Raw genomic sequence first — 21383 nt, 5'->3', positions numbered from 1 at the left:
TAAGAGGACTGTGGACTGCAGAAACATGAAAACATGTTTGGTCAGCCTCTTAAAATGGTGGTGCTACCATTCCCTTATCCAACAACTCTAAAGGCATTCATCCCTATGTCCGAGAGTAATACAAGTCTAATTGTTGTAGACCTAGGTATTTAGAGGTACAGTATTCCGTAATTTGAGTTGTCTCGGATAGAAGGCAGCCTATGGAGAAGCTACAATCGGCTGCGTCAGCTGCCATGAGCTGTTACGTTTTAAATTTCATCTGTAGAAAAAAAATCAAATTTTGTAGTTAATTATCTCAATTTTTAGCACAGTTTTTAATAGATTTGGAAAATTCTGGAGTTTCATACACCTGTAAGTATGGTTTGTATGCTGTGCAAAATTCATCAAAGAATCTCTCTTACTTGTGAAGGAAAATGTACCTATAGCAACAAATGCAGCCAACAGTAAGTGAACAAATGATGAAATTTCATATCTAAAAAAATGATTTTGTTATGTTTTTCACTTCCACTGATATGTGTGTGAATCCTGAATCCTTCCTGGTCATGCTGACAAAGATTTATGAATTTATTTGTAAACGTATAGTCAGTAGAAAATAAAATATCCTGTGGTGCCTCTCCTCCTCCAAGTCGGCCCGTTTGAAGTCCTACCTCCTTACGTGAGGAGACATGGTAAATAATTAAAATGTCCTCACAGTAGAGTCTTTACAATATTACAGACATTAAATAGCGACATGTGCTTCTAGTGCAGATTAATAAAAGAGGCGACGTATTCTACAAACTCGAAGTCACTGCAACATAGCTACAGAAGTGACTTCAGAAAATCCCATGTTAATCAGTAACCCTGTTATATTTTTAAAAAAATATACGTTGCTCAGAAGGTCAGCAGAATCGCGGAGCAAGTTGTGATGGGAGTCGAGAGACGTCACAAACGTCCGTGGATCCAAGGCGAGATGCCGCAACGCTGATGAGCAGGACCGTGGCTGCATGCCAGACGCAAGGAGCGACACAGCTCCACATCATCTGTACTGCTGAGAGTCGAACCCAGCTGTAGCCGGCACGGGATTGCAGCCATCTTTATCGCCTCCCTAGCAGGCGCGTGTGAGGCCAGTCGTATCATTAACATCTGTAATGATTTCAATGGTACAACGAAAATGTGTGTCACATTTGGCCCCTTATGCTGCTGCAACAATATTGTTGCAACCACACTACTGGCCATTAAAATTGCTACACCAAAAAGAAATGCAGATGATAAACGGGTATTCATTGGACAAATGTATTGTACTAGAACTGACATGTGATTACATCTTCACGCAATTTGTATGCGTAGAACCTGAGAAATCAGTACCCAGAACAACCACCTCCGGCCGTAATAATGGACTTGATACGCCTGGGCATTGAGTCAAACAGAGCTTGGATGGCGTGTACAGGTACAGCGGCCCATGCTGCTTCTACACGATACCGCAGTTCATCAAGAGTAGTGGCTGGCGTATTGTAACGAGCCAGTTGCTCGGCCACCATTGATCAGGCGTTCCCTGCAACATGCAGTCGTTCATTACCCTGCTGAAATGTAGAGTTTCGCAGGGATCGAATGAAGGGTACAGCCACGGGGCGTAACACATCTGAAATGTAACGTCCACTGTTCAGAGTGCCGTCAATGAGAACAAGACGTGACCGAGACGTGTAACCAATGGCACCCCATGTCATCACGCCAGGTGATACGCCGGTATGGCGATGACTAATACACCCTTCCAATGTGCGTTTACCACGATGTCGCCAAACACGGATGCGACCATCATGATGCTGTAAACAGAACCTGGATTCGTCTGAAAGAATGACATTTTGCCATTGGTGCACCCAGGTTCGTCGTTGAGTACACCATCGCAGGTGCTCCCGTCTGTGATGCAGTGTCAAGGGTAACCACAGCCATGGTCTTCGCTGCTGCAAACGTTGTCGAACTGTTCGTGCAGATGGTTGTTGTCTTCCAAACGTCCCCATCTGTTGACTCAGAGATCGAGACGTGGTTGCACGATCCGTTAAAGCCATGCGGATAAGATGCCTGTCATCTCGACTGCGAGTGACACGAGGCCTTTGGGATCCAGCACGGCGTTTTGTATTACCCTCCTGAACCCATCGATTCCATATTCTGCTAGCAGTCTTTGGATATCAACTTACGCTAGCAGCAATGTCGCGATACGATAAACGGCAATCGTGATAGGCTATAATCAGACCTTTATCATAGTCGTAAACGTGGTGGTACGCATTTCTCCTCCTTACACGAGGCATCACAACAACGTTTCAACAGGCAACGCCGGTCAACTGCTGTTTGTGTATAAGAAATCGGTGGGAAACTTTCCTCATGTCAGCCCGTTGTATGTGTCGCCACCGGCGCCAACGTTGCGTGAATGCTCTGAAAAGCTTATAATTTGCATATCATCGCATCTTCGTCCTGTCGGTTAAATTTGCGTCTGTAGCACATCTTCGTGGTGTAGCAATTTTAATGGCCAGTAGTGTACTTTGCAAGAAGCGCTGCACAGATCTGTCACCATAAATAAAAATGAAACTTCTGTCGGTCGAAAGTAAATCCTGGGACACTTGATACACTGTTTGGCGACATCGCTGTGAACGCACATTGGAAGCGTGTATTCGTCATCGCCATACTGGTGATCACCCGGCGTGATGTTATGGGGTGCCATTGGTTACACGTCTCGGTCACCTCTTGTTCTCATTAACGGCACTCTGGACAGTGGGCGTTACATTTCAGATGTGTTACGTCCCGTGGTTGTACCCTTCATTCGATCCCTGCGAAACTCTACATTTCAGCAGGGTAATGAACGACCGCATGTTGCAGGGAACGTCTGATCAATGGTGGCCGAGTAACTGGCTCGTCACGATACGCCAGTCACTACTCTTGATGAACTGTGATATCGTGTTGAAGCTGTATGTACAGCTATACCTGTACACGCCATCCACAATCTGTTTGACACAATGCGGAGGTGTATCAAGGCCGTTATTACGGCCAGAGGTGGTTGTTCTGGGTACTGATTTCTCAGGACCTATGCACCCAAATTGCGTGAAAATGTAATCACATGTCAGTGTTAGTATAATATATTTGTCCAATGAATACCCGTTTATCATCTGTATTTCTTCTTGGTACAGCAATTTTAATGACCGGTAGTGTACTTTAAGAAAACTTTGTCAAACACTTATAACGCATCTCAATTGGTGCAAAACTTGTAGAATTCCTAAATGTAAAATATGAAACGTATATTAGAAGGTTATTATCAATAAAAGTTTAAAGGGGTTTAAATCTTACGGAAAAAGAAAGAAGGGGAAAGACAATGTTCGTCGAGAGATGTAGGAAGCCATCCTCCTAGAGGAAGGCCAGAAATGGCTAAATCCCCAAGGCAAGGCACAGGAGGACGGAAGTAGCTCTGAGCTCAAGGCCAGAAAGAGTGGCAGACAGGCTGTGGCCCAGGTGTGTCGAGTGTGGAGGCCGCTCCAGTGACGACTGTTGAGAGTGACTAGTCGGCGTCTGAGAGGATAGGACTAGATGGGCTGGCAGTGAATAGTACAGCGGCAGCGGAACCAGTAGAAGTGGAGCTGGTTGCTAGCACTGGGACCTGGGACGATGCATCCGTGGTACAGAAGCCGGAGAGAACGTGGCACAGCCAACGGCTACACTATGGCACAGAGGCAGGACCACCAGGGCCATTGGTGCAAGATAAGTAGCCGCCAGGTTCGTCAGAGCAGGAGAGGGTGACGAACTCTGCAAGAGTGGAGTCTGGAGTGACTGTGATAGGTTCAGAGAGAAAAAACAAGTGGAGGATCAGCCAGGAGTCCACATACAACAGGAAAGAAGGCCCAAAAAAGATTTCCACGACCCTTTGATCCATTGGTGACAGGATAATGAACAGTGCCAAACTAGTTGAGGAGATGAGCACATTTGTGAGGGTCCTCCGTAGTGGTGAACGATACGGAAATATGTTCCAGCTGGTAGAGGAAAGTGGACCTTGATTCCGATGTTTCACTGAAAATCTGCAGCGATTGGTGTTGTTGCGTCGATTTTGGAGAAAGGGAAGCAGCTGACGGGGTGCGGTGCTACTGGGGAAGGACGGCGGCGAGCTGTGATGTTCGCTTTCCTGAAGAGGCCATGACTGGTTGGGCGACCTCTGCGGGACGCGTGTAGCATTGTGCTGCATGATGTGGAACAGGGACGACTGGGCCGAGACAACTGAGGCCAGCTGCGGAACGGTGGTAAACAGTTGAAGAAATATACGAGTATCACTGACTCCAGTAAGAAGTAAGTGGCCACTGTGGAAAACAACAACAACAACAACAACAAAAAATCAATCGTCGTCTCTTTTATAGCCATAGCTGGGTATTTGTACGCAGATGATTAATGTTTCTGCAGTTAATTTGACAATGTATGTTTATTTTAACCTCACCACATAAGATTTAAAGTTGCACAAAAGACAATAGTAACAGAAACGACCCTCCTTGATCTCGTATGCTGTGCTAATGCCAAAAGACTGTCGTCCCCTGTGTCATAACGTAGGTCGTGACAACAGCTCGTCGTTACAAAGTCGTGACGATAATCGTTTGTGGACGACTACACTGTAGCACAGTGTAGTGATGATGTCGTGACGTGGTGGTGCGCTACAGCGTGACGCAGTGCCAGCTGAAGCTGCAACAGATGCGACAACACAGGGGACCAATCCGAGTGGTCTGAAGTTGAGCTGCATCTGCAACTGGTTACTGGAACTTGCACCATGGCTCAAGTATACTGTGGTGGTGAAACATCCACAGACTCTTGAGGAAGCGTGACTCACAGACACAAGATAGCGCCCAATAGCAGCATAGCTGTTGCTGCATGCACTGCATATGGGCGATGGTAGCGGTACTTGGTAGTGCCTGCTAGCGTTGAGCCTTTAATCAGAATGTTTACAATATGCACAGAATACAAACTCGGTAAGTCCTTGTGAGGTGCATAACTGCTTCCGAAGGAGGAATGCCTACAATGGTATACAGCAGCAAGCTGCAGGGTGCAGACTTCTTACCAGAAATGGGACTGGCCAAGAATGCTGTGGCCAAATGCTGTGTATAGATCACAAGACACCCTCCTTCGTGCATCATACGATGATTCCTCAAGTATGTATGCAGGTGCAGATTATCTTTGGATATAAATCACATTGCCATTAACAATTACACGATAATATAGTTTATATGTTTATCACCACTGACGTACAGTCAGATGATAATATTGTGTTAGTGGTAAAAACCACGTTGGTGTGAGCTTTCAGTTTCTCCTATTTTGATCATGGTATTCGCAATGACAAAAATTAAGATAGGAAAGTAAGTCGAATCATACTTTTTTCGTGAAAGAGCGTGATAAAATACCATCGCTAGAGACATTTTGCAAAGTGAACACCGCATATAGCTGTATAACATGCCCATTTAAGAGCATTAAACAGCTGTGATCACAATTCTTTCTGCAAGATGTACTACCACAGCTGTGAATGCCTGAAGCACAGCGTTATATGTAACTTGTGACGGGTTGTCAGAAATGAACTGGGTTCCAAAACAGTTGATAAATGACATGACTCTTGCACGTGTAAAATGTACGGACTGATATGCACTTACAGTCAAAATGAGGACTAATATTTTGTTATACAACTTCTTATTTTTTGTGACTGTGTTGAAGAACAGTGTCGTTACTAATACAAATGGAATCACTGTTCAGTAGAAACTGTTTCTCGTAGCGCTGTTCAAAGACAAAATTCACAAGCACGTGCAAGGACTTGCAGATGAAGCGGAAGAGTCCAACTGCTTACCTCGAACTCTATTGTCGCCAGACAGCGTACTCTTCCCGCTGCTTCCTGTGGACTAGATGTTGACTTGAACATGGCCTGGCGTAGAACTAACCTCGTGTCTATGAGTCGGCCCGTTTCAAGACAGGCCGCCGAACGGCGCCGAGGACTTCAGTGGGTGTGTCTTGATGTTTACATGACATAGGTGTGGCAAGCGATGCTTCGATAGCAAGCGGCACCTTTGTGATGTCGATAGTAAGCACCAGCGCTACCCTGTACTACACTACTGGCCATTAAAATTGCTACACCACGAAGATGACGTGCTACAGACGCGAAATTTAACCGACAGGAAGAAGATGCTCTGATATGCAAATGATTACCTTTTCAGAGCATTCACACGACGTTGGCGCTGGTGGCGAAATGTACAACGTGGTGACAGGAGGAAAGTTTCAAACCGATTTCTTATACACAAAAAGCAGTTGACCGGCGTTGCCTGGTGAAACGTTGTTGTGATGCCTCGTGTAAGGAGGAGAAATGCGTACCATCACGTTTCCGACTTTGATAAAGGTCGGATTGTAACCTATCGCAGTGCGGTTTATCGTATCGCGACATTCCTGCTCGCGTTGGTCGAGATCCAATCACTGTTAGCAAAATTTGGAATCGGCGGGTTCAGGAGGGTTATACGGAACGCCGTGTTGGATCCCAACGGCCTCGTATCACTAGCAGTCGAGATGACAGGCATCTTATCCGCATTGCTGTAACGGATTGTGCAGCCACGTCTCGATCCCTGAATCAACAGATGGGACGTTTGGAAGACAACAACCATCTGCACGAACAGTTCGAAGACCTTTTGCAGCAGCATGGACTATCAGCTTGGAGATCATGGCTGCGGTTACCCTCGACGCTGCATCACAGACAGGAGCGCCTGCGACGTTGTACTCAACGACGAACCTGAGTGCACGAATGGTAAAACGTCATTTTTTCGGATGAATCCTGGTTCTGTTTACAGCATCATGATGGTCGCATCCATGTTTGGCGACATCGCGGTGTGCCATTGGTTACACGTCTCGGTCACCCCTTGTGAAAATGTACTCACATGTCGGTTCTAGTATAATATATTTGTCCAATGACTACCCGTTTATCATCTGTATATCTTCTTTGTGTAGCAATTTTGATGGCCAGTAGTGTATATTTCTCCTCCTCAGACCTCACACCTGTCAAAAGGTGAGGATGTGGAGCATGAGTGGAGGAGGATGGTACTCCGGCGCAACTGAGGCGGTGGGTGCGCGAAAATTTTGTCGGCTCTGAGCGCCCAGCTACACCCCGGCATTTGCCGTGAACGTGCCCAGGAGCGCCGACCAGGAAACCAGGTACAGGCTACGCACCAGCGTCCGTAGGCGTACACACGGAATGCGACCCAGAGGGGATGGAGCTGAGTGCTGCGGGAACCCCCGAGGCAACCAACAGGGCGACCGCACGTGGCTCCACTGTGGGTGGCGACGTCTGCCGCCTGCGCCACCACCTAAAGGTTAGGCCGCGGCTCGCTCCGTGTGACGTCACCCGTACGGGCCATGCATGACGAGTCGCTGCGCTGACGAATTCGAGGCGTCCGCATGGCAGTCTTTATCGAACGATTTTGCAGAATCTGTTAAGTGAAAGAACTTAGTTCCTACGTTACCCGTAGTTTTATATGCCTGGTTCATTGTGAAATGTTCAGGGAGATAGTGAAGGTCACAGTTATTGTGATATTTCCTACATAAATAAAAATTTTAAACCGTTGCAAGGAAAGTCGATGTTGTTGTTGTTGTTGTTGTTGTGGTCTTCATTCGTAAGACTGGTTTGATGCAGCTCTCCATGCTACCCTATTCTGTGCAAACTTCTACATCTCCCAGTACTTACTGCAACCTGCATCCTTGTGAATCTGCTTAGTGTATTCATCTCTTGGTCTCCCTCTACGATTTTTACCCTCAACGCTGCACTCCAATTCTAAATTTGTGATCCCTTGATGCCTAAGAACATGTCCTACGAACCAGTCCCTTCTTCTTTTCAAGTTGTGCCACAAAGTCTTCTCCCCAATTCTGTTCAATACCTCCTCATTAGTTATGTGAACTACCCATCTAATCTTCAGCATTCTTCTGTAGCACCACATTTCGAAAGCTTCTATTCTCTTCTTGTCTAAACTATTTATCGTCCACGTTTTACTTCCATACATGGCTACACTCTATACAGATACTTCCCTCCATACAAATACTTCCTGACATTTAAACGTATACTCGATGTTAACAAATTTCTCATGTTCAGAAACGCTTTTCTTGCCATTGCCAGTCTACATTTTATATCCTCTCTATTTCGACCATCATTAGTTATTTTTCTCCCCAAATAGCAAAACTCATTTACTAATTTAAGCGTCACATTTTCTAATCTAATTCCCTCAGTATCACCCAATTTAATTCGACTACATTCCATTATCCTCGTTTTGCTTTTGTTAATCTTCATCTTATATCCTCCTTTCAAGACTCTGTGCATTCCGTTCAGCTGCTCTTCCAGGTCCTTTGCTGTCTCTGAAAGAATTACAATGTCATCGGTGAACCTCAAAGTTTTTATTTCTTCTCTATGGATTTTAATACCTACTGCGAATTTTTCTTTTGTTTCCTTTACTGCTTGCTCAATGTACAGATTGAATAACATCGGGGAGAGGCTACAACCCTGTCTCACTCCCTTCCAAACCATTGCTTCCCTTTCATGCACCTCGACTCTTATAACTGCCATCTGATTTCTGTACAAATTGTAAATAGCCTTTCGCTCCCTGTATTTCATCCTTGCCACCTTTAGAATTTGAAAGAGAGTATTCCAGTCAACATTGTCAAAACCTTTCTCTAAGTCTACAAAGGCTAGAAACGTAGGTTTGCCTTTCCTTAATCTTTCTTCTTAGATAAGCCGTAAGGTCAGTTTGCGTCACGTGTTCCAATATTTCTACGGAATCCAAACTGATCTTTCCTGCGGTCGGCTTCTACCAGTTTTCCATTCGTCTGTAAAGATTTCGCGTTAGTATTTTGCAGCTGTGACTTATTAAATAATAGTTCGGTAATTTTTACATCTGTCAACACCTGCTTTCTTTGGGAATGGAATTATTATATTGTTCTTGAAGTCTGAGGGTATTTCGCCTGTCTCATACATCTTGCTCACCAGATGGTAGAGTTTTGTGAGGACTGGCTCTCCCAAGGCCGTCAGTAGTTCTAATGGAATGTTATCTACTCCCGGGACCTTGTTACGTCTCAGGTCTTTCAGTGCTCTGTCAAACTCTTCACGCAGTATCGTATCTCCCATTTCATCTTCGTCTACATCCTTTTCCACTTCCATAATATTGTCCTCAAGTACATCGCCCTTGTATAGACCCTCTATATACTCCTTTCACCTTTCTGCTTTGCCTTCTTTGCTTAGAACTGGGTTTCCATCTGAGCTGTTGAGATTCATACAAGTGGTTCTCTTCTCTCCAACGGTCTCTTTAATTTTCCTGTAGGCAGTATCAATCTTACCCCTAGTGAGATAAGCCTCTACATCCTTACATTTGTCCTCTATCCATCCCTGCTTAGCCATTTTGCCCAGTTTGTTTGCTGATCACGGCACACCCCCAAACTAGAAGAGTTAATTTCTTACAGAACCTCACCGACACCACGTATATTTTTCGTTTGGCGCATAGTACACCATATGTGGTTGCGAATGAAGTTTAACTAAGGTGTTGAATTTTTCTTTAGACTTGGGGGAGGGGGGTGTGATGGGTGTATGAGGTCTGTATCTGTTTACAATATCGAGAAAACGGATTTTAAGTATCATGTTCATTTCCGATCTCACGAGTGTAAGAATGAAATATTCATAACACCCCTCATGTCTCGTAAGCTTTTCGAGATTTCCAAACGAGATTTTGGCCAATGATGGCACACAAAGAGGAGAATGTTTTGCCAGATGGTCAACATAATGAATATTATCCATGGCGATACAGCAGGAGCTACAGTTTTTACTTATTTACTTATTTTTCAAAGCATTACTTCATTTTTCAAATAGTCGTCGACAGCTAGTGAAAAGAGCATTTGCTAAAATCAAAAACATGAAGTTTCTTGTCTTATGTTACTGTAAACTGACATAATGAGACTTACGAAAGGATTTTCATCCTGCACTTCAGTTGTCTCTGACACATGAAAAAATTACTGCATATAGTGCACCATTTTTCCTTTCCTATACATGTACAGAGTGAAGGAGTGGATTAAATTATTATAAATACCTCTTAATTAATCAGTGAAAGTGACTTCGACGAATAGCAGCATTCAGCACTGGATTCTCGTGGCCCAGTTATTTTGCTAATCACGGCACACCGACAAACTAGAAGAGTTAATTTCTTACAGAACCTCACTGACAGCACGTATCATGGGCGGGGCAAGCACCAGCAGGCCGCGTGTTGAACAATCTGATACTGATTGTCCCACGTCTTCCCAGTCACCTGACGCACCGAATTGTTCCATAGCGCGTCCACTCTGTACCGCACAGTAGATGTAAGGAGCGATTAAAAGAATACTAGACAGATGGGAAAAAGTGATTAAATTGTTTACTGCTTCAAAAGTGATCATCGTAACTGTTAGCACATTTATCCGATTGCGAGGCAAGAAGGGAGAAATATTTGCGGTTGTCTGCGGAACAATGATTTCACCTCGGCGTGCACACTTCGTCCACGAACGTCTTTCTTGAGGAATCCAAAACTAGGCAGAGATCGGAACTGTATGGAAGGTGTGTAAGTACTTCCGAGTGAAACTTTAGAACCGCAGTCAAAAATGGCTCTGAGCACTATGGGACTTAACATCTGTGGTCATCAGTCCCCTAGAACTTAGAACTACTTAAACCTAACTAACCTAAGGACATCACACACATCCATGCCCGAGGCAGGATTCGAACCTGCGACCGTAGCAGTCGCGCGGTTCCGGACTGCGCGCCTGGAACCGCTAGACCACCGCGGCCGGCGAACCGCAGTCGTAAGGAAGTTGGCACAATGTGACCGGCCCATACGCTTCGAGAAAGTTGCAAAAGATTCACAGGGAAATCCTTACACATCCTCCATTCAGTTCCGATCTTTCCCTATGTGATTTCCACAGGTACGGAACTTTGAACTTTGAAGAAAGACATAAGTTACTATCGAGTATCTTTCGACGAAAGAGAGCACACCAGGGTACAATCATTTCTCCACAGGCAACCACAAATATACTTCCATGGAGATAATGACCACCTCTTCTCATAGTGGAACAAATGTACTAAGTGTTATGTCGAATACTTTTGAAATAATAAAGAGTTATTTACTTTTTTACGTCTGTCACATTTTCGTTCGACTGACCCTTGTATCTTTAATTCGAGAGCCTTTGAGCGTAATTCAGCTGTAAATCTAAGCACAATTATTTATTTATTACGAACTGCTAACAACAGACGGTTATAGTCTTAGTATTGGTCGTTGATTTTTCTGCAGTAGTCAGTACATGAAATCAATGTGTTTTAGCAAATAAGTAGTGTGTTATCTGTGCTATTAGACACTTTTCACGATAGTGATTTTTGCAATGAGCCATTCCATTCACTTTCACAAATTTAACTATCGAGCAACAAAACACTTTGTGTTCCGCACATTTCACAATTCACGAATATACTGGACTGTATTCGTTAAACTTCAAGAACACCTATGAGACTTCTATCATCACCAATGAGACGTATGGTACAAGTATACTCACCTCTCGCAAGTGACAGACAAAATGTACATTCTGAAACGTGTAACGAATTTCTTCACCACTTCCATAAATCGTTTCACAATAGTCGATGTGTGATCACTTTTTATTAACACGTAGGTACAATCTTCTACAGTGTTGCGGAAACAACATCTAGTTTAATTAACAGCGTTCCTCAAGCACATCGCTGTCGTATTTCAAGGTGAGTGATGGCCACACAGTCACGTATAAAGGCTCAAGATGTGTCGTCAACATCCTGAGGAGTACCTTTGAGTTACGAGAGGCGTCTGAGTGTTGTTGAATTCATGCAGGAATACTATACGATACTTAATAGGATGCCTGCACTGCCATTTAAGCTTTGAACTGGGTGAACGTTGTGGGATAGTGTCAATCAACATACTAATTTCAATTCATTATACTGTATTGTTTGTTGTCTGTATTGTGTTTTCATCTTTTATATAAAATTTGTGTCGACTTGTACAGAACGTGGGGCGTTCAGAACGTCAATTTCTACTTTTATCTTGTTAACTCGTTCTGGTACAGAGCGCCACGGGTTTCGAATCCGCGTCAGACGGCATGTACCTCTACACGCCGAGGCCCTATCTTGCGGCAAGTTCTCCACTACATGGTCCACGGGTGGTCCTCCTATATTATTCATAGGATGCGGACCGATTTCAGACCCTGGCGCCACCTGTCCCACAGGCTCTCCGTTGTCGTCCTTCTGTTGGCCACGTAGTTGGATGCCCATCGGGTGGTCATCCTCCTGGATTTGCGGCATCAGGTGCTCAGTTTGTTACACCGCAGGCTCAGTGGTATGTCCCTCATGAAAGTTTTGGCTCACCGGCACATGTACTGGCCCATAATCGATGGTAATATTGACCACCTGGTCCACTGGTGTACTGTGGCGCGTGTCACCAGGCAAACCTCCATTAGTTGTTCGCACCCTGGCCCTGGGGTCGCATCCATTTCGATTTTGCGGGACTGTTTTTGGGGTCCATGTGGTTACTTATCGTTGATGCCTACTCCAAATACCCACATATCGTCCGCATGGCGTCCACCACCATGGAAACTACACTCACGGCCCTGGCCCAGGTTCTCACCGTTGAGGGCCTGCCTCACACATTGGTCTCCTATAATGGCCCACAATTCACGGCATCCTCCTTCCACGACCTATGTCAGGCCAAATTTATCAAACAATGAAACATATCCATAGCCCACCTTTCCACCCTTCCTCCAATGGCGCTGTGAAGAAGCTTGTCCACACATTTTAACAGCAGTTAATGAAGGCGGTCGAAACATTTCCAACCACGTCGGCCCTCGTCGCCACCTCCTCCTCCGCCACCTCCTTCGGGTACCGGCGTGGTCCTCGAGTCACCACCACTGCCCCGAGCCTGCCGCCGATCCTCCCCGTCCCCAGGTGGGTCGACGGCTCCTTTCGCCATCCTGACCTCTGGGTCGGCCGTCATGGACACCTCGGACATTCCTTCCTCCCCGCCATTTGCGGTTGACGAGCCCGGGTCTTCTCCCATCTGCCGACCACCGCGGCACAGTCCTGTGCGTCTCTGTCTCTACGCGCAAGTTTCAGTGGGGAGGGATCTGCTACTGAGCCCTGCGGGTTTCGAATCAGCGCCAGACGGCATGGACCTCGATTACCACTAGAGGTCTCTGCAGCTGTCGCTCCGTAAGCCGTGGCTGCACGCGCTCCTGGCCTGCGTATAATGTGTGGGTGCCACTGTGGAGCACGTGGTCCCAGCGGTCAATAGCGACGTACCTTATTGTGTATTTAAGCGACTGCCTCTCACACAGCGACTCAGTATGATATTCGGATGAGTCTCTCGATATCTCGCCTACAGACATCGTGTGTACTTTGCTTGCTTCAGTGTACGAGTGGACGTTGTTGATTTGGTGAGGTTTTTGTGTGTGATCCCATTGCTTTTTGCTTGTTGTTGTTCTTAAGGTCTTGCTCGGTCGTCTGTCGTCGTGCGTCTCCATCTTTCCCGTTCGTCCGTCTTGTTTGTTCGCGGGCCGCTCCGTTTCGGTCCTGCCGCGCTTTCGTTCATGGCAACCCCGCTACTGGAACGGTCGCATTTACAACACTCCTCCGTGTCTTCGTTTTCTATTCAAATGTTTTTGTATTTATTTTAAATTTAATCTCATCCGAGGTATTAAAAACGTCTTGAATGACCCTTGTTATCTCGCTTAAGAAGGATATTCTGCATTTTTTTTCAGTGGGTCAGAGTGTGTAGAAATTAGACGGCCTTGCTTGTACGAAAAACAACAGACATTAACCACTCTAATTTTCATTAATTTTCTGGGAGTTTGTCACCCTTAAGCGGACAAAGTACCTGGAAAAGCAATAATGCAGTGCCACTATAGACATTAAAAAAGGAGGTTTCCCTCTGGGCGTTGGTAATGTGTGTGACTTCGTTAGGGCTGGTCAATGTTTAGGAAACGAGGACCTCCGGTGGAAGGAAAGACAAGTGCTACTTCGAAGCGAAATGCCACTTTTCATGAGATCATGAGACAGAGAGGACACATGCCTAATGAATTGCGCTGCAAGTTCTTGATATGTCAGTTTCCGCTCTTCTGACATGCGTCTCAAGAAAGAATTTTGATCATTCCTATTACTTTCTTTATACGCCGATGTTGGCTAAACTGTTTCTGGGAATTATAGGCGAAGAATTTAGATTTGTTGGTTTTCGTGAAATTTTACGCGCATCACAACCGATCGGTTGGTTCTTCAAGTACCTTTATTGTCAATCTACATAGAATCTGGCTTCCGTAAGTAACTGACAAATTTTGTTGCATTTATTGACCTGCCCGCAGCTTATGATACTGTGTGGAGGTAAGGTGTTGTCTGTTGGCTGCCCCATGTAATTTCCTGTAGATGAATAGTTTCTTAACGATATGGTGGCTGACGGACCTCATAAGGTAGATGACCCTCAACAATGACACAAATCAGAGCTCACACCTAGCTCCACTACTATTTAGCTTCTATTAGGTTGGTACATAAGTTCGTGGCGTTTGGTTTTGCATATTGGTATTCCGGTTGGTATGGGTTTAGCTATCGATTGTCTTTGTTGTTTGTAGTTCGCTGTAACTATTTGAGTTTACATATTGCGATATTCCCATTTGGACATACTGAATGGAGCTGTGGGTGCTAGAAAATGGAGCGCCAAGTTGAGAAATATTCTTCTGCTTGAGGTCAATAGAAGGATGACACCAATGGATGCTGGGCTGCTCTCATTGTCAACTGTGGTGCAATGAGAGATTTTCCTAGAGTTCTCAGGTATTCTTTTCTAACTGAATCGCTTTCGCTTGCTTTGCATACAATGTAGCTATTGAGAGCTGTAATGTTCAACAACTGAAAAGAGAGACAGAAAGGCCACCATCTTGACCATCTGACAGCAGTGTATTCACCACGCTTAGCCTAAACGACACCTACGCCACCATTACTCTTGTTTTAGGACGTTATTATACTTGTTCTTTTTTCTTTTGTCTGTCAGTTTCACCATCGTGATGCACTGTCGAAATAAGCAGTATTGATTTGTTTCGTTTTGTTATACATGAAAGTAATGTGGTGTCTTTCTGAAACCCGAACATACTTTAGTTCTCCTTTCTTAGACTTTTTGGGTAAAGACTAAACTGTTTTTAACATACCAGCAATCGTAATATTCTTTTCTTGTTGTACTCTTTTGACGATTGGGTAAGAAATAAAGCAACTGTCTTTGTCAGATTTATTCCAGACCTTTTTAACAGATGTACAAGACGCTAAACAACATCTTACGCCCTATTACTGACTGTGTACGGACTTTGTAGCTATTCACATCCGTAGCATACAAAAAGTTTTGCACAGTCCGTTTTAGAACAAGCCATGATGAAAACCTTGATCATATACTTTCACGTTTATTTGCGATATAAATCCTGAACCTACACCTACCTCTGTATGGAACGAACGTTTCGTCCGAAGTAACGTTTTTCAACGCAGCAAAATATGCACTGAAGTTGGAGACAAACATATCACGAATGGGTCTTATGACAGGAATATTATGTTGTGTGTTTCTACCTTTCCTCACATGGATGTTGTCAAACCTAATACAACGACTCGGAGACCTGAACCTTTACGATGAGATTTCTGTTCCGGTCTCATTTGTATTCCAAAAGTCTTCAGTATTCATTTTACCATCATGCAATGTTACAGCTAAGTAAAGTAGGCCAGGATACGTCTTTAGTTCATCAAAACCTGTAGGCCTAGCCATATTGGGGTCAGCTGTATATTTATTTCTAACTAAATCAATTTTGATATTGGTTGAGTCAAGAAATAAATAAGTCAGTGGACTGTTATGATTCTGACGGTGATTGTACATCCATCGCAGCTCTAATACTTCCTTCAAGATGCACGGTAACTGTGTTTTACGTCTTGTTCTAAAGTTTTGTGGGAAGCAAGTTTTTCTCCATTTAGTTGCTCCGTTCCTTCCTCTATAAAACCGAATAGGTGACGTATCCGAGTCAAGTTACAGGAGTTGTACTTGAATCAACAACAGTAGGTCCATCGGTACTGGTGGAAGGCTGAACATTTTCCTCTTCACCAGCACTTACATCGGTGTTACTGTCATGGTCCCTGTTTATTTCGAAATCTGTGCCAGAGTCGTCTACATTACTCTCAACATCATATACAATTCTGTAAATTTAACTGTGTGAAACATTTTCTTATGTCATTTTATATTGTAAGCTATTGACAATGTAGGGCATCACAAATAGTTCACAAAGTAACTCAATTATAGGCCTGTACCAAAATAAAAGTGGAATCACACTGGCAAGAAATAGTAACGTAAACGGTCGAGCTGGGTCTGAAAGGCTCGAGCGCTTTTTGGAAGACTGCCAGACAATTACTAAACAAAGCAAAACCTCATTCACGACGTTAACTCTTTCTCCCGGATGTTTCAGGACGCTGGCACAGCACTCGAGTCAAATCAGTAACTATAAGCATATAAATTCACTGTCTCACAGACCCAACCCGACCATTCTGGTAATGGACTACCACTGCAGCGTGCACCTGTGCTTTCCCAGACAGGCTGTCAGACAAGTTGTGGCAGAGCAATTCACACCATGGAAACCTCACTTACCTCTTGGACTTTACAGCAGATGTGATAATGCATTTAAATACACTGGTGTCCAGAATTAAAGCAAAAAACCGGACATTTTGCAAGGTTGCGTGCCTCGAAGCAGTATAAATAGGTGGTAGTAAAGTACAAACAATGTAAAGAATACAGAACGTAAAAAGCTGCAACATGCATAGTGGTAAACAAAAATAGTTCTTCGTTTTCTTCCAATTTAACATATTTGCACACACATTCCAACAAGTGATTAACGTGCTCACTGTGGGGTGTGACCGCCTCTGGCAGCAATATATGCATGATAGCGACAGAGCATACTGTGAATAACGTCATCAATGTCCTCTTGAGACAATAACGCCCATTCTTCCCGTGGAGCTGCTCACCAGTATTGGAGAGTGATTGCTGGATGCTGAATCCTGGACATGCTCTATGGGATTTAAATGGGGAGAGCGAGCAGGCCACGCCATGCGTGCAGTCCGTTTCCAAGAAAACATCACCCACTCGTGCTCTGTGAGGTCGAGCATTATCGTCCATCACCACGAAGTCTGGGCGGATAGCATCACGCAATAACAGTACATGAGGTCCAACACCTCGTCACGATACCTGAGTGCAGATAACCCCTTCCGATTCACCTGCACAGTTACATGAAGAGATATTCGTGTGGTCAGCATAATCCTTGCCCATACCGTTTGCGATCCTTCTCGATATCGGTGTCTTTCTACGATGTTTGGCTCCAGAAATCGTGTTCCACGATTTTTCCAGATGAGAATCTGTCGAGAATCACACTCCAGACCAAATGGGGACTCATCTGTGAAAAGAACATTGCCGCCCTCCACCCCCACCCCCCCCCACCCCCCCAGTTCGACCGTCCAGTTGACTCCACACTAGACGTTCCCTTCCGTGAAGAAGCGACAGAGGCTCACATACAGCAAGTCTCCGACAATACAGGCCACTCTGCCGAAGCCTTCTGCACAGCATTTGTCAGGGTGTAACACATTCAGAGGATGCTGCGAGGTCAGACGCCAGTTGACATGCAGTGCTACGGCAATAACGTAGTGCCCTTGCAGCCAAATAACGGTCCTCTCTTTCTGAAGTCACACGTGGTTGGCCCCGCCCCGGTCTTCGGGATACAGTTTCGCTCTCTGTCGACACGTCCGACAAACAAGAGAGTGATCCACATTAAGCCATTGGGTCACATCATTTTGCGACTGTTCTGCTTCCATTCTTCTTACGACCGTCCACAGCAGACAGTCTGGTAGGCGTCTTCCCTGTGCCATACTGCACAGTCTGTGACTCTGTAAACACCGACTGTCGATGCAGTGCTGTTAGGCAATGTGACGTTTTCTCTCTCCGCAGCGTGCTGGTGTTGTCGACGCCGTGGAGCTGTTACTGCTACATCTCGGTCGGGGGAGTTGAGACGCGATGCGCTATGATGGATGTCTCCGTCGGTTAACGAGAGACAAGGCCTGAAAAAGCTCTTAAGAAATCGTTCCTCGCGTAGTGATTAAAGTTTGATTGCGAGTCTACACAGTATCCTTAGTAATGCGAACTGCGCACTCTCATTGTCTCTTACGATTTGAAGTTGAATTATTATGTACCCGGTTAACACTTTAGTGCAGTAATTGATGAATCTTCCCTCATGCGCATCGTCCACATCACTAAAAGCGAGGAAAAAGTTCAATTGCAGATCGGATTGGTCGTTGTTTGTTCGTTGCTAAGTAAAATTGTTCGCTCTATTTGACGCGAGATCCGCAGATACTCTTTAACAATGTCTTAATTGTCTTGCGTCGTAATACTGTGTATATCCAAACCTTCCTTGTCACATCTAACAGTCCACGAATTTACTTCCAAGTAGTCACTGTTCATCAACTTTTTTATGAGCAATTACCAAATATTCATAGAATGATGGAGGCGACACGTTGAATTCCCACTTTTCATGAACAATTTTATTGTTACTTTTCACTAAATACTTTATAAACATCACGCTACACGCGCACACCGTTAATTAGCACTGGAAGTTCTGTTAGTTTCAAGTATCGTGACAATTACGAAAGATTTAACCCTCGGCGTGATTGTATTTTCTTCATGTATTCGTGTCAATGTCTCCTATTCGAGACTAAACGTGTATTTTAGTCTTTTGAAACTTTGTCCATTCCTTTCTATAAGTTCACTTATATGAATGTTGAGTCCAATATTGCCTACTTCCGTGAATAAAGTCCAACAACTCGGTATACACAGTCAGCATACTATCTCGGTTCAAGTCTCTAGTCTGAATATCAGTGCACAAAATCCTTGCGTCTACGTCACGCAACAACGACTCTTCAAAGTAAAACAATCTCGTCGCGTTCCGTTCGCTCAATTATGGCAAGAGCTGCTCTCTTATGACTGGATAGCACGATAGCTAGGAAGCGACTTACTTTTTCCGTGAATGAGTATTGTATACGCAGTGAATTTCTTCGTTGCGTTTACAACTCTCTTCCACATAAAAGTTATCTCTGTCCAACATTTCTTTGGACTTAACTTTCATGGTATTAATTTGCAATTATTACATAGATGTTTGGCAAATAACTAAAGATGACCTTTCTTTCTTCTTCGTTTCTACCAAAACACACTCTGTAATCCTTAATGATGGTGTTTATCAAGACTTTCCGGTGTTATATCATCGGCAAAGTTGTCGTACCTGTCAGGATAACTTTTCCCTACTTTACATCATGATGGTCTTTCCTAACTGGGTTTTGGGGTTCATTATGGTGTTACAGCAAGCACTACCCCGTTTGATAGGTGCCTTGGCGTCATCTTCGGCGCTGTTATCCGTTGACCAGAATGCCACGATCGTACGGTCATCTGTCGAGAGTTTGTGCGATTATATCATCAATTAGACACAGGAAAGAAACAAAGTGGTTTGTTGCTTTAGTTTTTGACACCAGTGTAATATATCTGTAAATTTGTAAACTATGTATATACTGTATTTTTATTTCTAAAGTGATGGGAAATTATTATAAAATTAATAGTAAGAGTAACAATTTGTGCATTTTGAGAACCAAATAAAATTACGTCTCATCACAGCAGAAACGTTACAATACTACAGATATTAGGTACTGACCAATTTGTCAGGTATAAATTGATATAACAGGCGATGTGTCCAGAAACTTGTGCTCATAACAACGCGTTTATTGAAAGCAGTGCATAATACTTCACGCTAAGCGATAATGTAATTATGATTTTTAGCACAAGCGATGTCTAAGAACACTGTTCAGAAAGTTAACAGAATCACGGTGCAAGTTGTGATGAAAGAGAAGGAGGTCACACAGAATCGCAGACCCAAGGGCGTGATGCCGTACAGGTGATGGCCGGGGCTCTGACTGCGTGCTAGATGGCAGAAACGTCGCAGCTCCACCGCTTCTGCGCTGCCGAGAGTCGAACTCAGGAGCAGCCGGCACAGGACTGGAGTCGTCTGACCCGCCTCGCTTGACAGCGCGTGCGAGGCCGCTATGACCATAAACACCTGCGACGATCGCCACGACAGGAACAAAACATATGGTACCGCTAGGCTTTCATGGCCCTGTGATAAAATTCCGGCAACTAAATTCCAAGAAACAGTGCAGAGTGAAGTGAGTATGAGAAACGTTAAGAACGCCTGGTGGGCCGAAAGAACCTCCTGGGAGAGGTGGCACAGTGCGGAGTAGACTCTCCTCAGTTTCCGATAGCGATCTGCAAGTGGTCGCCGCTGGCATCTCGCTGTTGCCGTAGCTCTCAGACACTGGTTCAGTCGGCGTAAGTCACTCCATACCAGAAGAACGAGCCCTACGTATCTACAAAGAGCTATTTGTGGAATAATACTGGTGAACAGTATGAGCGCAAATGACCAGATGGGCTCGTGTTCCAGACAATCCAACGTTACAGCAAGCACGAGTAGCGAAAGAGACACCATGCACACCACTTCGCTGGAGATCTTTACTGCCACACCAGAGGGACGGCGAAGTTCCAGGACACCGCTGTCTCGATAAGACAACAGAGCGAGGATCCTCTGGTACTTGAGTGTGTTATGAAACAGGTCTGCCGCAACTGCCGTCACTATGGTGGTACGGTTAGTCGCCACGTAGGTAACCAGCCACACGAAGTTGAAGGTATGCTTTGCTTCCGCAGTGAAACTTTGCAGCCATTTAATGGGAATCGCTGCTGTTGCCACACTCAAGATCAGAACAGCCACAGCGTACAGTGTACCAGTACGTGTTGTGCGTAGCTCACACCTCTCATTGTTCACTGTGAATGGTGTCATCCCGAAAACTTTGCAGATGGCGTGGTGTCGCGCTACACATCGTAACAGGTCCCTTCTGGCCGCCATTTCGACGGCAGTTCCTGCGAGGAAAGAAAAAGTTCTTCAGTTACCGTAGGCAGGAGTATTGCATTACAGGGAGAATTAATAAAAATTGAGATGCTTTTACCCCGCAGTCTTATTCCAAAATACTCGTGTCAGACAGCTTCCTGCGTATTCTAGGAGTGCGAACTTAACTGCGTCTGCACTCACAAAGTCGGGAGTCTTCGCTCCAGATAACAGTTGACTCCATTGACCTGCTTTCCTTGCTCGGTATGTTGAGCAGCGTAAGCAAAAATATGCTGTTACTGTGAGTTACAATGAAAACAAAACGTTACCTATTTTGGTAGGTCTTTGGTGATGTAGAAATGATTTCCTGTGACTGCTAC

The 21383-nt window shown here is 44.7% G+C and overlaps 1 protein-coding gene across 1 annotated transcript in view; it reads right to left on the bottom strand.

Moving 5' to 3' along the window:
- Nucleotides 1–12839: 12839 nt before the first annotated feature.
- LOC124776525 (vicilin-like seed storage protein At2g18540) overlaps nucleotides 12840–21383 on the bottom strand; it is a 32502-nt gene continuing 23958 nt past the window's right edge. The window contains exon 4 of the mRNA XM_047251592.1: nucleotides 12840–13091. Coding sequence (XP_047107548.1) covers nucleotides 12840–13091 — 252 coding nt within the window. The remainder of the gene's footprint in view (nucleotides 13092–21383) is intronic.

Source organism: Schistocerca piceifrons, chromosome 1 (genome assembly GCF_021461385.2).
Source record: "Schistocerca piceifrons isolate TAMUIC-IGC-003096 chromosome 1, iqSchPice1.1, whole genome shotgun sequence".
NCBI lineage: Eukaryota > Metazoa > Arthropoda > Insecta > Orthoptera > Acrididae > Schistocerca > Schistocerca piceifrons.
This window is presented reverse-complemented; position numbering and strand designations above follow the sequence as displayed.